The following is a 14,726-nucleotide window of genomic DNA, read 5'->3' as shown; positions in this document are numbered from 1 at the left end:
CTGGCCTATCCTTTACGGTAGCAATACACAGTGCTCAATAGCAGTGGATTGCACCAAAGTAATGTAGACCTATCGCTGCATGTGGTGTGTGTCTGTACATTTTCTGATTCCATTCCATTCAGTTTCAAAGGTCTATCAGAATCCGTTTAGTCACTGCTACCAATACTAGAATAAAGTCTGGAAAACAGCAGTATACAATATTTGAGCAGGTAGTGGGACAAGTCTTTGAATGAAGAAACAGGCACATATTGACACAGTCACCTATTAGTTCATGCTGAGATTGCTAGAGTGATGCTTGGAAAACTTGATTCTGTGAACATCTTGTGCACTTGTTTCAATTTTCTGGACCACAGGGAGTTAAATGAAGATATAACACTACTGTACTGATTTCACATCATTTCCCCCCTGCAGTGAAAAGATTTTGTGGATGGGTGGAGGTTTTGTATAAATAAAAGCAAGTTTGTATGACAAGGTATTGGACCATTGGGTTGGGATTCCCTGCTCTTTTTACATAGGAGTAACTAAACCACAGAGCCTAGTGCTTGCTGATCAGAAGGTTGGCAGTTCGAATCCCTGCGACAGGGTGAGCTCCCATTGTTTGGTCCCAGCTCCTGTCCACCTAGCAGTTCGAAAGCACGTCAAAGTGCAAGTAGATAAATAGGTACCGCTCCGGCGGGAAGGTAAACGGCATTTCCATGTGCTGCTCTGGTTCACCAGAAGCGGCTTAGTCATGCTGGCCACATGACCCGGAAGCTGTCTGTGGACAAACACCACCTCCCTCGACCAGTAAAGCGAGATGAGCACCGCAACCCCATAGTCATCTGTGACTGGACTTAACAGAGGTCCCTTTACCTTTAACTAGCAAGGGCTCCCTTTAATTAAGCTTGTTCTTATATCAGAAGGAGATCTCTCTGTTTATCCTCCCTCCTTATTCCTCTCAACTATGAAAACAACCTCAAATAGATTGGCCCAGTTGACTCTTCTCTTCCTGAAATTTGTTTTAGTGCTATTGCAAGTCTGTGCGTATCTGTAGATATACACGGAGGTGAAAGGAGGTCAAGCAAGCCTATCACTTGGCCAGTGGATTGTTGGCCAATTTGCAGAGACAGGCAAAGTCATCTTGGCCACCTCCTTTATATGAGAGGTATAGGTTGGTGATGGAGCACCGTCTTTTGAAAAGCCTCAGAGCTATAGGTTACCCAGAACATCAGAAACCAGATGTTCTGGTATGCTCCTTGGAGCAACATTTTAGGCACCTATTGCACAGTATTTAGTGAGAAAATAGCAACAGTGCCATCTGCTGATAATTAAGGAACTGCAGCTATTGCTCCATTCTTTGAGGCCTTCAACAGTTCTCATGTTCAAACTGAATTCATTAATCAAGTAATTTTTATTATAGAAATCCTGTACACAAAAGGGGAAAAAAAAGATTGCAGTGGAAAAGCACCTGCTCCTTATGACCATGTGCTTTGTATAGCATTTAGAAAAATACAGGGTGCTGAACTTTCCTCTTGTAAGTTAAAAATTGTGAGATTTTTTTCCCCAGAGGTGTAGCCATGTTAATCTCTTGCATTGAAACCACTTTAAAGAATTGATGTGTAAATAAGCACATGCAGTCTGCAGCCCACATGGTCTTAATATTATCATTTTAATGTTGCCATAATCATTATTGATATATTTCATCAGGAAGGCAGGTGAGAGTCAATAATAATAATAATAATAATAATAATAATAATAATAATAATTTACTATTATTATATTTATACCCCACACATCTGGCTGGATTGCCCTAGCCACTCTGGGTGGCTTCCAACACATATGCAAACATAACAAAACGTTAAACATTAAAAACTTCCACTTACAGGGCTGCCTGTACCCTATGCTTTCTGCCTTTAGTTTGAGTATTATACTAGCAATCTTTGATTCAGGAGACAAAATGGAACTCTAATAATTACATTAAAATGGTAACAATGGCACAGTCTCTCTCTCTTTTGTACAGAAAATGGAAAAATGGATTCTGGATGTCATTTTAACACCCATCCCAATTTTGTCATTTTCTCTTGTAGGGATCAATACCATATCATAGCATGAATCCTTCCCCACCTCTTGTTTCCATGGCAATGCCTAGCAGTCAGGATTTTAAGGCCTACTGAAGGAGTGGCACACATACTTAGGTGACTCATAAATGGCATGCTGCTTTTTGACTATGGAGCTGGAAGACTACAACTGAAGTGGTATTTCGGGGCAAGGTCATAACTATTTGTTTGGGTCCAGCATTCATAAAGGACTGCCTCCTTTTGTATCGGCCTTCCCAGACCCTCTAAGTGTCCCTGTTTTCCAAGGACAAGCCCAAATTTACAGAAGCCATCCTGGTTTCTGATTTGATCCCAGAATGTCCCTCTTTTCCTTAGGACATCCCTATTCTCATCCCGAGCTAAGGAGATAAGTAGCTATATAACCTTTAGAAGACATCTGAAGGCAGCCCTGTATAGTGCGGTTTTTTAATGTTTAATTATGTTTTTATATGTTGGAAGCCACCCAGAGTGACTAGGGCAGGCATGGCCAAACTTGGCCCTCTAGATGTTTTGGGACTACAATTCCCATCATCCATGACCACCGGTCCTGTTAGCTAGGGATGATGGGAGTTGTAGTCCCAAAACATCTGGAGGGCCAAGTTTGGTCATGCCTGGACTAGGGCAACCCAGCTAGATGGGTGGGGAATAATAATAATAATAATAATAATAATAATAATAATAAAGTCCCTATTTTCATCAGAGAAATGTTGGAGGGTATGCCTTCCTGCTACCTAAAATCTAGTAGTGAGGCCCTTATTTGTGTCCCATAGAAGCACAGTTGGCTGTGACTATGAAGTTAGGGCTTCTTCATTGGCTGAACACAATACCTTGCCCCATGAAGTTTAGGTGGTCCATCTTTAATCATCTTCTGCTGACTATTAACGACTTTTAAAAAATCTGTAATGCATGCACACACCCATAAAATGTATATTGTAGGAAGCATCCCACAGCTACTGAAGATTTCTTTTTGTCTCATTTTGGTAAACTTGTGTCCAATTCAACTGTGTAAAAACATTGAATGCAGCACTTGACTCTGCATTCACATTAGTACCAGTCTTCACATATTTCTCTCAGAACAAATTTGAGAGTTTAAAAATAAGCACTCCAAAGGGCTAGGGGAAAAAAATCTTTGCGGAACAACCACATGGGGTAGAAATAGCTTTTTAAACACTTGTACATGCAACATCTCCTTGCCAGCTGCCAGATGTCAACCCACAGCTGGAAACATATCCATGCCTGCAAATTCAAGCTGTGAAAAACACTTCACAGCTGTAGTTATGGTAAAGTCAGAATCCATACTTGGTAGGAATATCATGCAGGTGCTTCTGTCTGGGAGAACGGATCTTCGGAAGTCTATAACCCAACCCACCCGCACACATAAAAGCACTTAGCACAGAAAGCCTCTTTTGAATCATTTCCATCTTGGCAGATTTCAGATCCCTAATGTTTCCTGCACTCTGTGGACACACTCAAAACAACATATGCCTCAAGTGACTGCACCACAGAAGGTGAACCACATACTGAAGGGTGACGGCATGCTCATTAGAATTCACATGCTTCGACAACCAAACTGTTCTTGAAACAATTATTCCATTTGCCTCTGAACTTTTCTGACTGAACTTTTCAGTGAATGTTGTTCTGCTGCATTCTGGATTCCTCCCTCTTTTTTGTTGTTGTTGATGACACATTACCACAGTCTATCAGAGCTTTTTTTTTTTTTAAGGTAAAAGCCCCAAAGAACAGTGTTTGGGGTGTACCACAGTCTTAACAAGCCAAGATCTAGCACAGGGAATCAGATCTCAAATTTTAGCTGTGACCTGTGCAATGCTAAAATGTGGAACCCCCTGCCTCTCATGCAATGTTCTACAGCATTGTTGTGGCACCCCCTTTAGCATGGTGCCCAGTGTGACTGCACTGGTTGTGTTACTCTAAAACCACCTCTGGTCAAGGTTCACACAATGTACCAGAAGCAAAGGTGAGGAGACTCCACAGTCAAACAAGCAACCAGAGTTAGAGAGATATATTGCTTCCTAGACCACTACTGCTAATCCCCAGCTGCTAGTGGTAAAGGAATTTCAGGGGTAGTTTACTCATGTGTAGAACCCCTTACTCACAAACCACATGATGACTCGGGATCCATAGATGCATGCTGTGATGTCTCTTTTATGCCAGGGCCTTTTGTTACTTGTGTTTTCATGGACCATGGGATAACTCCACCTCCTCTGACAGCTCCAAGGGCTCCTCAGCTGGTCCCACACTGAAGGGCTCCTCAAGGGAATCCACAACCTGCCCTTGACCTGTGGAGTGTCCGATTTATCCATCAAGGACTCGGGATCAGGATCAGGCATGTCAAACATTAGGAAAACATGCCTATCAGTGGAGCAGGCTGCCTCTGAAAGTGGTGGGCTTGCCTTAGCTGAAAGTTTTTAAGCATAAGCTGGGTGGCCACCTGTCAGGGACATGGTCATTCCATCTAGCCTTATAGATCTTGCATTGAACAAGCTCATCATCCCTGACCACTAGTCTTGCTAGCTAGGGATCATGGGAATTACAGTCCAAAAACAGCTGGAGACCCAAGTTTGGGAAACACTGGACTAGACAAAGTACCATCCAACTCCTATTGTCAGCAATTAGGTAGAAACACTCAAGGGAGAAGGGTGAAGATGGTGGGCCAGAGCACTGTCCATTCCCCCAAGTCACCACTTCTTCTCTTTTACCTCTGAGCTGCCCTCAGAGCTACACAGCTGGCCAGATTTGGCTCAGTGGCTTCCAAGTGGAGATTCTTCACCTACAAGTCCTGAATGTGAGTGAATCTTTGGGTTTCATCCATGAGCCATCTCCACATACTGCGCTGCCTCTTTGCAGCTCCCTGCACTTCCATGTGCTCCCTTACCGGCTGACTGAAATAAAACAAGCACGCTGATGAAATGTGTCTTCAGGATGATAGAACCGCTGTTGGCGGAGTGCTGTGTTATTTCCTCTGGAGCCGGAGAGAGTGAGTGGTGGGAGGGGGAGGCAAGCATTCAACAGGGAGACCTTCCCCTCCAAATAGCCCTAAATGTACCTGACAGTCTGCCATCCCCTCCCTGGGGTGTTTCTTTAGGTACAATTAAGGATTCTGTGCTGGTGGAGGAAGCTCTGATGTTACTGTGTGAGCATGAGAGAAAGAGGGAGGGGGGAGAGAGAGAGAGAGAGAGAATGAGAGTTGGGAAGGATGGAGAAATGAGCAGCAAGGCGTATCTCAGGCATTTTGTTCTGCTGCCTGGGATATTCTCTCTCTCTCTCTCTCTCTCTCTCTCTCTCTCTCTCTCTCTCTCTCTCCTGAAGGTAGCTGTGGAGAGAGGAATGGGTGAGCTCGTCTTTCCTCCTGTGAATGCAGTCGTAACAGGGTTGAGGCATCACATTCACAAAGAGCATCACTCCCTTTCTCTCTCTCACCTCCCTCCCACCACCACCAGCCCCCTTGAGTGATTTCTCTGGAGAGACATTACTGCTTTTGCCCATCAGCCAAAGTTGGAGGGTTTCCATGACGACCAGGCAGCTGGTGTCTAGACACAGTGAGAGATGCCTTGCAATGGAGCTGTGGTGCTCTCGCTTCCCTTCTCAACCCATACATACAAAAGCACACGCCCTGTGTTGCCTCCTCCCTCCTCCCCATTTACTCTACACACACACAGACACACACAGACACACACACACACACACACACACACACACACACAGACGATGGTGTTTCTATTCCACAATCTTTAGCAAGAGGAAAGGATGGTGCAAGAACATCAAACAGAGCCTCCATCTACTCAGATTAATGAAGTCAGGAGGATGTTGCTTCGATGGATTTGGAGAGTGCTTAATTGGGTCAGGAAACAGCAAGCATCTCTCAGGATAACACAAAGAGCTCCCTACCTCCCTTCTGCTCTTCTGTTAGGTTGAGGAAAATAGGTACATTAGAGAACACTTTTTGTGTGGGGGGCGGGGCAGGAAGGAATAAAGCATGTATAATATACATTTTTTGGGGAGCATACAAGGTAATTCCTAAAATACTGGTCAACTGGAGTACAGTTAGCCCAAGATGATGCATTTCTTCTGTGACAATCAACCTGTTTTATTGAATCTGTTATTTTCAGCTCTTTATTTGCTTTACTTTAAAATATATTTTTATTCCCCCTTTCTGCCAAGGTGGTTTGCATTTTATAACCATAGCTTCTAATCAAAGAGACATGATACAGAGTTGGGAGGTTAGAGGAAGCAAAGCAAATTCAGACAACAGTTTTTTCATACTGGTTGCAGAATGAACAACACAATCCTATACATGCCTACTCTGAAGTAATTCCTGTGGGGTTTCATAGGACTTATTGCACTTAAAGTGTGCATAGGACCACAACAAAAGCTATAGAAGGATCAGGTGAGATGGGCTTTCTGGAGATGTTTCCTGGAGAGGAGAAGCTAAATCCAGAAGTGGCTTTCTGGGTGGGGTGCAGCCAAAATGCTACCTTCCTAGTCCGTGTACCACTGCTGCTTTCGAGGAGGGAGGTGGGTGCAAAATTTGTGCAGTGCAGACACATCCGCAGGAATCATGGATTGGCTCCGCTGGTGCATTTGCACCACAGTGACCTTCCTGCCCCTCCCCTTGCTCCCAACAAGCAAGTAGCCATGTTGGCTATGCTGTGCTTCTAGATCAAAAACATCATTGCAGGCTTTACTTAACAGTGACCCAGCTGCCAGAAATAGTGTTACAGCTCCACCACACCTGAAGAGCCCCTTCTGCCAAAATCCCCATTCCATTTGAAAGAGATGTAGCTGTGTTGGTGCTGAACTAATGCCTGCAGGTGATAATGGGCTGGATAAGGCCTAAAAACATTAAAGCTGAATCCTGACAAGATGGAGGTTCTGCTTGTATGTCCAGAAATTGGGTGTTTCGGTTGTTCTGGAAGGAAACACACTCTTCTTAAATGAGCAAGTAGGTAATCTGTGGTTGCTCCTAGATCCATCTCTGTCACTGGAGGCCCAGGTAGCATTTGTGGCAAGCAGGGCCTATTTCCATTTTTTGTCATTCTTGGACCACAGGGTTGCATGCTCCAATAACTTCACATGTCAATTCTTATAATCTGCTACATTGGGCTACACTGGAAGACATGCCCTCCAACATGACGTGGCCCAAAACTGGGGCACCATCTTCTGGGTCTGCAGTTCCACATGAGTCACGTGACCTGTTCGAGATCAAGGTTCCAGAAAAAGCGTTTTCTTTTCAGGCACGATGCCATGCAAAATTGCTGCCCCACAAAGCGTCATGCATGAAAAAAGTGGGGGAAGCCATTTAATAAATTTGTAGAGCACTATTTGAGACCCTTTAACTAGATATCCTGGGATTGCACCTAAGACATCTGTGTGCCAAACCCCATTATTGAGCAGTAATATTTCACTTTTCTAAGATGCTATATCTCCTGATGGAGAAAAAGCTTTCCTTTCTCGATGGAGGACCCCACCCCCACTATTTTATTATATGTTGGCATATAAATGTTTTTATAAATAAAATGAATATATTATTGACATTAATTTATTAGTAGCCCGCTATATAATTTCAAGGTGATGAAGAATAAAACCAGAATAAAAAACAGCTAAAAACACATAAATATAGCATTAAGTTCCAATTTTAATCAATTCTTAAAGGGGGAAAAATCATCTAATATGTTGATGCCATAAAACATCCTTGCTTTTCATTACAAAATCTCACCATTATTATTTCTGTAGTCTTTGGTATACACAAGCAGATAACCAGTGGCCATTTAAGAATGTAGTGTTTAGTTAATGCAGCTCCATTGAACTTGGCAGAGCCATTAGCCTGTATGTTCTTAATTACCATGAGAAACAAATCATATTGGGTTATGAGAGAAATATCATTGGCTAAGGTTCTTTCCAAGGCCTTGGCTTTCCCACTTCTTTTCTAGATGTGCTGCAGTCGTAATTCACCAAACAAAAGATAGTTCCTAGAAGCAAATATTTTTCAAACCATGGGTTATAAAGCTGCCTTGTTTAACTAGCCATTTTTTTTAAAAGCAAACCAGGATTCCTGGATTGTAATGCTAAGTTGGCTCTTGGAAAGTTAAACTAAACTAGGAGAAGTCTTCCTGGATGCATGGGAAGGGAAGGGAAGGGAAGGGGGAATACACCTTCCTGACACTTCACTTGGGCTCTTGGGAGGTTCATCAACATGATGCTAAACCATAGTTTAACGTTACATGTGAATGCAGCCATTAGCTTTACTAGTCCTAGGCAAATACAAGGCTAGGAACAGATGAATGCTCACCTGATGAAATGTGGCTAGATTTGGCCCACAGATTTTCTAATGGAAATCTTGCTTCTAGGAAAGTGAAGTTCAATTGACTTCCAAGTTGCTGTGCCTTAGATCCAGGGATAAAAGCACTGTTCTACTCTCCTAATGGTCAGAGCAAAGGTCAAGGTGGATGCAAGCCAATCAAGTGGTTGATGTTGAGTGCCAAGGGAATTGTAATGGCTGTTTCCGAGTGAGCAGTGTCAACAATAAATATGAAAACCATGAAGGACAAATCCTCTGAGGCTGTTGGAAGGAATCTAGAGTGCTGATATGATTTATTTCTACTGGCACTGTGGTTGATCATTTAAAGATCCCACAGATATAAAAACAAAACCATAAGCCACCAGCCACAAAAAGAAAGTAAGATCAGTGGCAATGTGCTGTTGTCTGCTTCAATTTAATTAATCCTGGCAAGTCAAAGAGGGCTGGGCAGATCCCAAGAGACTGTCTTTTACCCAGAAATCCACTCAACCTAATTTCACCAATGTAGGGCAGCAGAAGGACTTGGCGCTCAGCCTACAGGCCATTAGCACATAGTGGAGATGGAGACAGCTGGGAATGCTGCCCTCAGTTGGAACTGGTGCCCCCCCCCCCACTGACTCAGTTTTATAGCAACCAAGTTTGTATTTATTCACAGCACTCATTCATTTCCTGATAAATGAATGTGCACATCATCCTTGTCCTTTCAAGGAACTACAAAGTGCACCAGGAAGCAAGGTTCTTAAGAAGCTGTGCCAGCAGGGTTTTGCCTTATCTGCTGAAGGCCTCTTTGCTTACTGTAGTATGATACAGAAGAGTGCTGGTGATTCCCAGGTGAAGGAAGAGCATTGGTTATTGGAATCTCCATGCACTAGAAAAAGTAAACTCTGTGTTAATCACCTATCAAGTTGTTCCTTGGTGCAGAGAGAAAATGTTGAGATTGCTCGAACTGGGAATGGGTGGGGAGGCAGAAGTGGGTATTGAAAGTAAATGTAGATTACTGCATTGTTGGGAGTGAAAGCTAATGCAGAGTGCCCGTCATAAGGCATTTACAATTCTTCCACAAACCATGGTTTGGGAAGCAGTGTTATTAAACCACAAAGGAATAAGATGAACTCTCCTGGATCAGACAATGGTCCATGTATTGCAGCGTGCTGTTTCCAACAGTGACAAAGACGAAGTCCGTGGAAGGGCTATTAGAGGCAGACAGAGAGAGGAGGAAGTCCATTTTCCCTGAATGTGCAAGGACATTTGCCCACCAAATTGTAATTCTGTGCATTTTCAACTAAAACCCAATAATTCTTTTCTATTAAAGGTCCCATGTTCCCAGGTGAACTGACATGAAAAAGTCCTGCATGCCAAAATGAAGGGATTTCCCAAAGGCCAAAGTTACTTTGTAAGAGCTGTCAATGGCACCAGTGCAAGTAATGCCCCTTTGCTTTGGTTCAGGGAAACCTGGCTTTTTCTCACTTCAGTCTTACAAACTAGATCCCTTCTGACTAGATATTTCTGTCACCCAGATGACTTTCTAGTTTGTTTTATCTACAGTTGCTTCCGTTATTATTTTGGTCTTTAGAGGTGACCCAATAGTAATAGCTTAATTTTTCTATTATACTGTGTATGCCCTCTGTATCCAATCCCACCTGCCATGCCCCCTCCCCTGCTCTATTTAATTTTGCTCAGTGTAATTAATTAATTCAGCGTAACTATCACTCCCAGTTTCATACAGTCATCAGCTTCTGTTGGAATCTCCATCTCTCCCATAACTATGCCTAGAAAGGATAAGGAATTCAGAAAGGCACGAGACTAGGAAGTGTAGGAGATACAGGGGCGCCAAAGTGGGGTTCTTCCCAAGCCACCCCCTTCACTGGCTCTGCTTCACACACCTCTTTGAATGTGTCATGGAACTCTAATAATACCTCTTGCGTGCCTGGATGCAGAAGAAAGAGACAGGTGTGTATATGTGTGTAGAAACTAGCCTGCTGTACAAAGATAACATTTAGATGCATTGCTCCACCCATTTATTTATTTATTTTGCCTTTGGCTCTTCCCACCTCTGCAAGAAGGGGAAATGTTTTTTTTTAAATACTGTGGCCTTTTAAATGTGTTTATGGAGGGGGGTTATTGGTCTGTTTTTATTATGTATTTTGTGTTCTCATTTTGCATTTTTATGTTGTGAACCATTTTGCGATCTTCGGGTGAAGGGCGGTAGACAAATTTAACAAATAATAATAATTTGGCACTTGGTCTTGCTCACTTCCTACAAATTCAGAAACTGGTGCCACGTCACGTTACAAAGCACAAGGATTCTGCGTTGCCAATTCAACATGAAGCTGTTGTCTTCGTGTGTACAGAGCTAGGTCTGCATTGCCAATTTCTAAGACTATTGGTCTACACAATTTCTAAATCCACACACACACAAACACAGAACAGCTAGGCCCAGGAGCTTTCTAACCTGCATAGAATTAGTGTATTGAAGTTCCTTTATAACAAGAACAAGTAATGTGTGCCTCAGTCAGCCATTCAAGTGAACACGTAGAGGCTTAAAGTGGAGAGGGGATGAGGTGCACATGAAAGCCCCATTTCCAGAGTTGCAGAGCTCAACTGGAGTCCTCCATGGAATCAGAAGAGGGGGCTCAATATGCTTAGAACCCTGATAGCACATGTTCAGCCAAATGTGCTTAGAAGCCATCTTTGGACCTTTCCTTCTCAGGTCTGAAATGGAGCCTTCACATGGGGAGGGGGGCATTGGGAAGGGGGGGGGGCGATTCCGCTAAACCTCTTCCTAGCTTCATGGTCATTCACTTGAACACCCAAATATGGTGCTCAACCTAATTTTCCCACAAGTGTCAATGTGTGAATCGAGGGGGAATTTACAACTTTGCGTTTGTATACCTTTCAGATGCTGTAGAAGAAACCAAACCTTCTGAAAGTGCCCAGCAGGAAGAAGCGAAAGAAGACGAGAGCAAGGCGGACCAAGAAAATGCCTGAACATTAAGAAATGACCCCCTGTTGCCCTGTGCTCCCCTCCTCTTTCCCCGTATCTCCCCTCCCTCCCTTGTTCCAATCTCACCCTCTCCCGCTCGCCCTTGGGCTGAGTCTGTCTGTCTTCCTTGTCCCCTCCGCGCCCCCCCCTTAACCCTTTTTCTCTCTGTGTGGCAAACATTTAAAGAAAAAAAAAAGCAGGAAAAATCCCAGTCAAACAGTGTGGCTTAAACATTTTGTTTCTTGGTGTTGTTATGGCGAGTTTTTTGGTAATGATGATCCAATCATTTTGGGAAAATTCTTGCACTGTATCAGAATTGTTTGATCTGCGCGTGCGTGTGTTTGTCTGCCCACCACGAGTGCGCTCTCTCTCTCTCTCTTTCTCCTTCTCCCTCTCTCTCTCTCTCTGTTCCAAGTGTGTGCGCAATGTTACGTTCATCTGAGGAGTCCAAACCTATTGAGTGAGTTAAGGAAAGGAAAAAACAAAACAAAAAAGAGAATGAACATTTTTCTTTTCTTTTCTCCCCTTTTCAATGTGATGATGATGATGGTGATGGTGGAATGAACTAAAGGAGGCAAAACAAACAAAGCAAAAAAGAAAAAAGGAAAAAAAAGAAAAAAAGGAAAAGGAAAACACAGAATGAGAATACAACCCCGGTTTGTTTTTAAAAAATAATAAAATAAAATAAAGCAAATGTGCCAATTAGCGTTACTTGTGACTCCCGGCTCCTTTTTCAAACTGCAGAATGACAATAAAGGAGAATAATTATGATGGTATCACTGTGATGCATTTCTGTAGCACATTATATTTCAGTGGATCTTGTGTGTTTTGTGGATAGAAATTCATTCGGGTGGTTATCAGTATACCAGACATGCTTCAATTTTTATGCGGATAACTTTTCTAAGGAGCAGCATATGTAAGAATGGCCACAGAAGTGCAATTTTCAGTCTGACATACACCAATTAAGGATCAGATTTTTGATGCACATAGTAGACTGAAATTACTACGGCACATAGGTCCATCCGTTCTGACATAACAAGATACATGTAGCATCAGATACTGCACAGTTTTTCTGTTCCATCTGCAGTCACAGAGGATGGATGATTCAGGATCACCTAGTCGTTCCTTGTACACTTTCAGTGAAAATGAATGTCTGACAGATGTCAATATTGTATGTCAGGTCTTAGCTAGGGAGGGATGGAGGAGAAATCATCAGAAGGTCCCAGGGCAGGTTACAGCAATACAAAACACACCATTAAAACAGATTAAAACAATATTACAATCACAATTAGAATTTAGATAGATAGATAGTCAAATTAAGGTTCAATGAAGGTGTGAGACAAAGCTCTGTGGAGTAGGGATTCCACTATTTAGGGGCTGCCACAGAGAACCCCCTTTTCTGGGTCACCACCCCATAAATCTCTGAAGGCTTCCTGAAAATGAATGCCAAAAGACAGCTGCTGCTGCTTCTTTTGAAATTTGCACTTCTCCAAATTCTGTGATGCAATTCTCCAACCAAATGATGCATAAGAGAACATGTAGATTTGGGGAAAGCATGCCTAAAATGCATATATTTATGAAAATGGCATATGAAATGCATAGCATTGGGAGAAGTTGGTTGCAAAAGTGTGGGCATTGCATACAAAATATTAGGAGAAAGGCACCCTAAAATGCTGATGAATTTTCACAAGGATTTCCTTTTTTTGGGGGGGGGGGAAATCTCCCACTGATGTGGAAATGGGGATAACAGAATGGATTATTAGAAAAACAAGAAACTGAAAATGACAGTTTTGTCCATCTCTAGCATGATCAGACTTCAGGCTTCTGGAAACCCCAAGAACCAGCAACTGTAGCCAGTGGCAAATAGTCCCTGGGGGAAGGCAGACCCAATTACCTACTGCATCCCATGAGCTATATGCCCCCTTGGACAAGTACAGTTCTACAGCCGATTTATTTCAAATCAGGGATCCTAACAGCATAATTTAGAGAGAAAGAAAGACTTTGTTGTCACTATTGTTAAACTGCAATTTGTCCAGCGATCTACCTTCTGACCATCCCTCCTCTATGCAACTTCAGTCTCAACTTCCTGTAGCTTTACAGTGCCCTCTGCTGGTTGGCTGCTAATTTGCAAAAGAGGGAAATGTTTATTAGGCAGTGGTAGAAGGAAAGCACCATAGAAGTTACAGGGACTACTATAGTTGATGAAACAGGTGGGTCTATATAGTCTAGAAATCTGACTTAGCCATTAGCAAATTCCCACTATTTGACGGAAACATATGTCTTCTATAATGCTTGTAGGTGTTGTGAATGAGTAGCTCAGTATCCCAGTTATGTACAGGTTAGCTTTAGGAGTAAAGTGAAAGACAATATAAGCCTCTGATCAAATCAGAGATCCTGCAGACCACCTCAGTGCCTCCTACCTGAATTTTTTCCAAAGTACTTTGTGATATATTTAAATACCAGGCCTCCCTGGTCTTACCGGAACTTGAATAGCTCATTTTTGAGACAGCATCCCAAACAAGCTAGCTGAGGACCACCTGTTTTGAGTCAGTGGAGAAGTGCTTCCTACAAAACCCCACAATTTTGCTAGTGTTCACTATCTGAATATACACTAGGACCAGTTTCCCTTATCTGATGAGACCTGACAGCCTCAATAGCTCAAGGCATGTATAGCTGTCTGCCTCTGCTGTTCTCTTTATTAGCTGTGAGAGCAAACAGTTTAATTGTATTACGGGAAAACCATTTTTTAAAGGATCCTTCTGTAAAAAAGCTCTTAAGATAATCATAAATCCTGCAGGTGATGCCCTCTCACTGCCCTGATTAATGTCACTATATTGTCTGCGAGCCTCTTTTTAATAGGACTTTCTTCTCAGTGAAGGCTGGAAACAATAGCTGCAGTGACCCTTAGCAATAGTATTATACAATAGCACATGCTTGATAAACCCACTAGCCCCACAGCTGAAACACCCAAAAGGACATTGTGTCCAGAGATGATGCTGAAGTTCTCTGATCTTGGGCTCACAAGTCAAAAGCCTCCCTCAAAGGAGTACCAACAGCCCTTGGGCAAATGTGATCTCCCATGGTACTCTGGGCTTAGAGTCCTGTTGTGCTGTTGTGCAGGAAGGAAAGGGGATGAGGGGAGAGTGGGGAGTGGGGCTGGGCTTTAGGAAACACTGGCGGCTGGTGGACACAGGGACATTTCTTCCAGGCTCTCAGATTGACTGGTACAATGAGGTTTCCCCATTCTGTCCTCCTCCCCTGGATGATCTCAGTACTTTTCAGAATTAATCCAAGATACGTTTTGGAAACACTTTCATCTCTAGTCACCAAAGACAGTGGAACCTTGGGTTGC

General features: G+C 42.9%; 1 protein-coding gene across 1 annotated transcript in view; it reads left to right on the top strand.

Annotated features, from left to right (window-relative positions):
- The window catches only part of GAP43 (growth associated protein 43), a 59,446-nt gene extending 47,361 nt beyond the window's left edge, over positions 1-12,085 (top strand). Inside the window, exon 3 of the mRNA XM_028726543.2 lies at positions 11,291-12,085. Within this exon, the coding sequence (XP_028582376.1) occupies positions 11,291-11,379 (89 nt within the window). The 3' untranslated portion in view covers positions 11,380-12,085. The remainder of the gene's footprint in view (positions 1-11,290) is intronic.
- The last annotated feature ends 2,641 nt before the right edge of the window (positions 12,086-14,726 follow it).

Source organism: Podarcis muralis, chromosome 4, assembly GCF_964188315.1.
Source record: "Podarcis muralis chromosome 4, rPodMur119.hap1.1, whole genome shotgun sequence".
In the NCBI taxonomy this organism is placed as follows: Eukaryota; Metazoa; Chordata; class Lepidosauria; order Squamata; family Lacertidae; genus Podarcis; species Podarcis muralis.
Note: the sequence above shows the minus strand (reverse complement) of the source record. Positions and strands in the feature narration are given on the sequence as shown.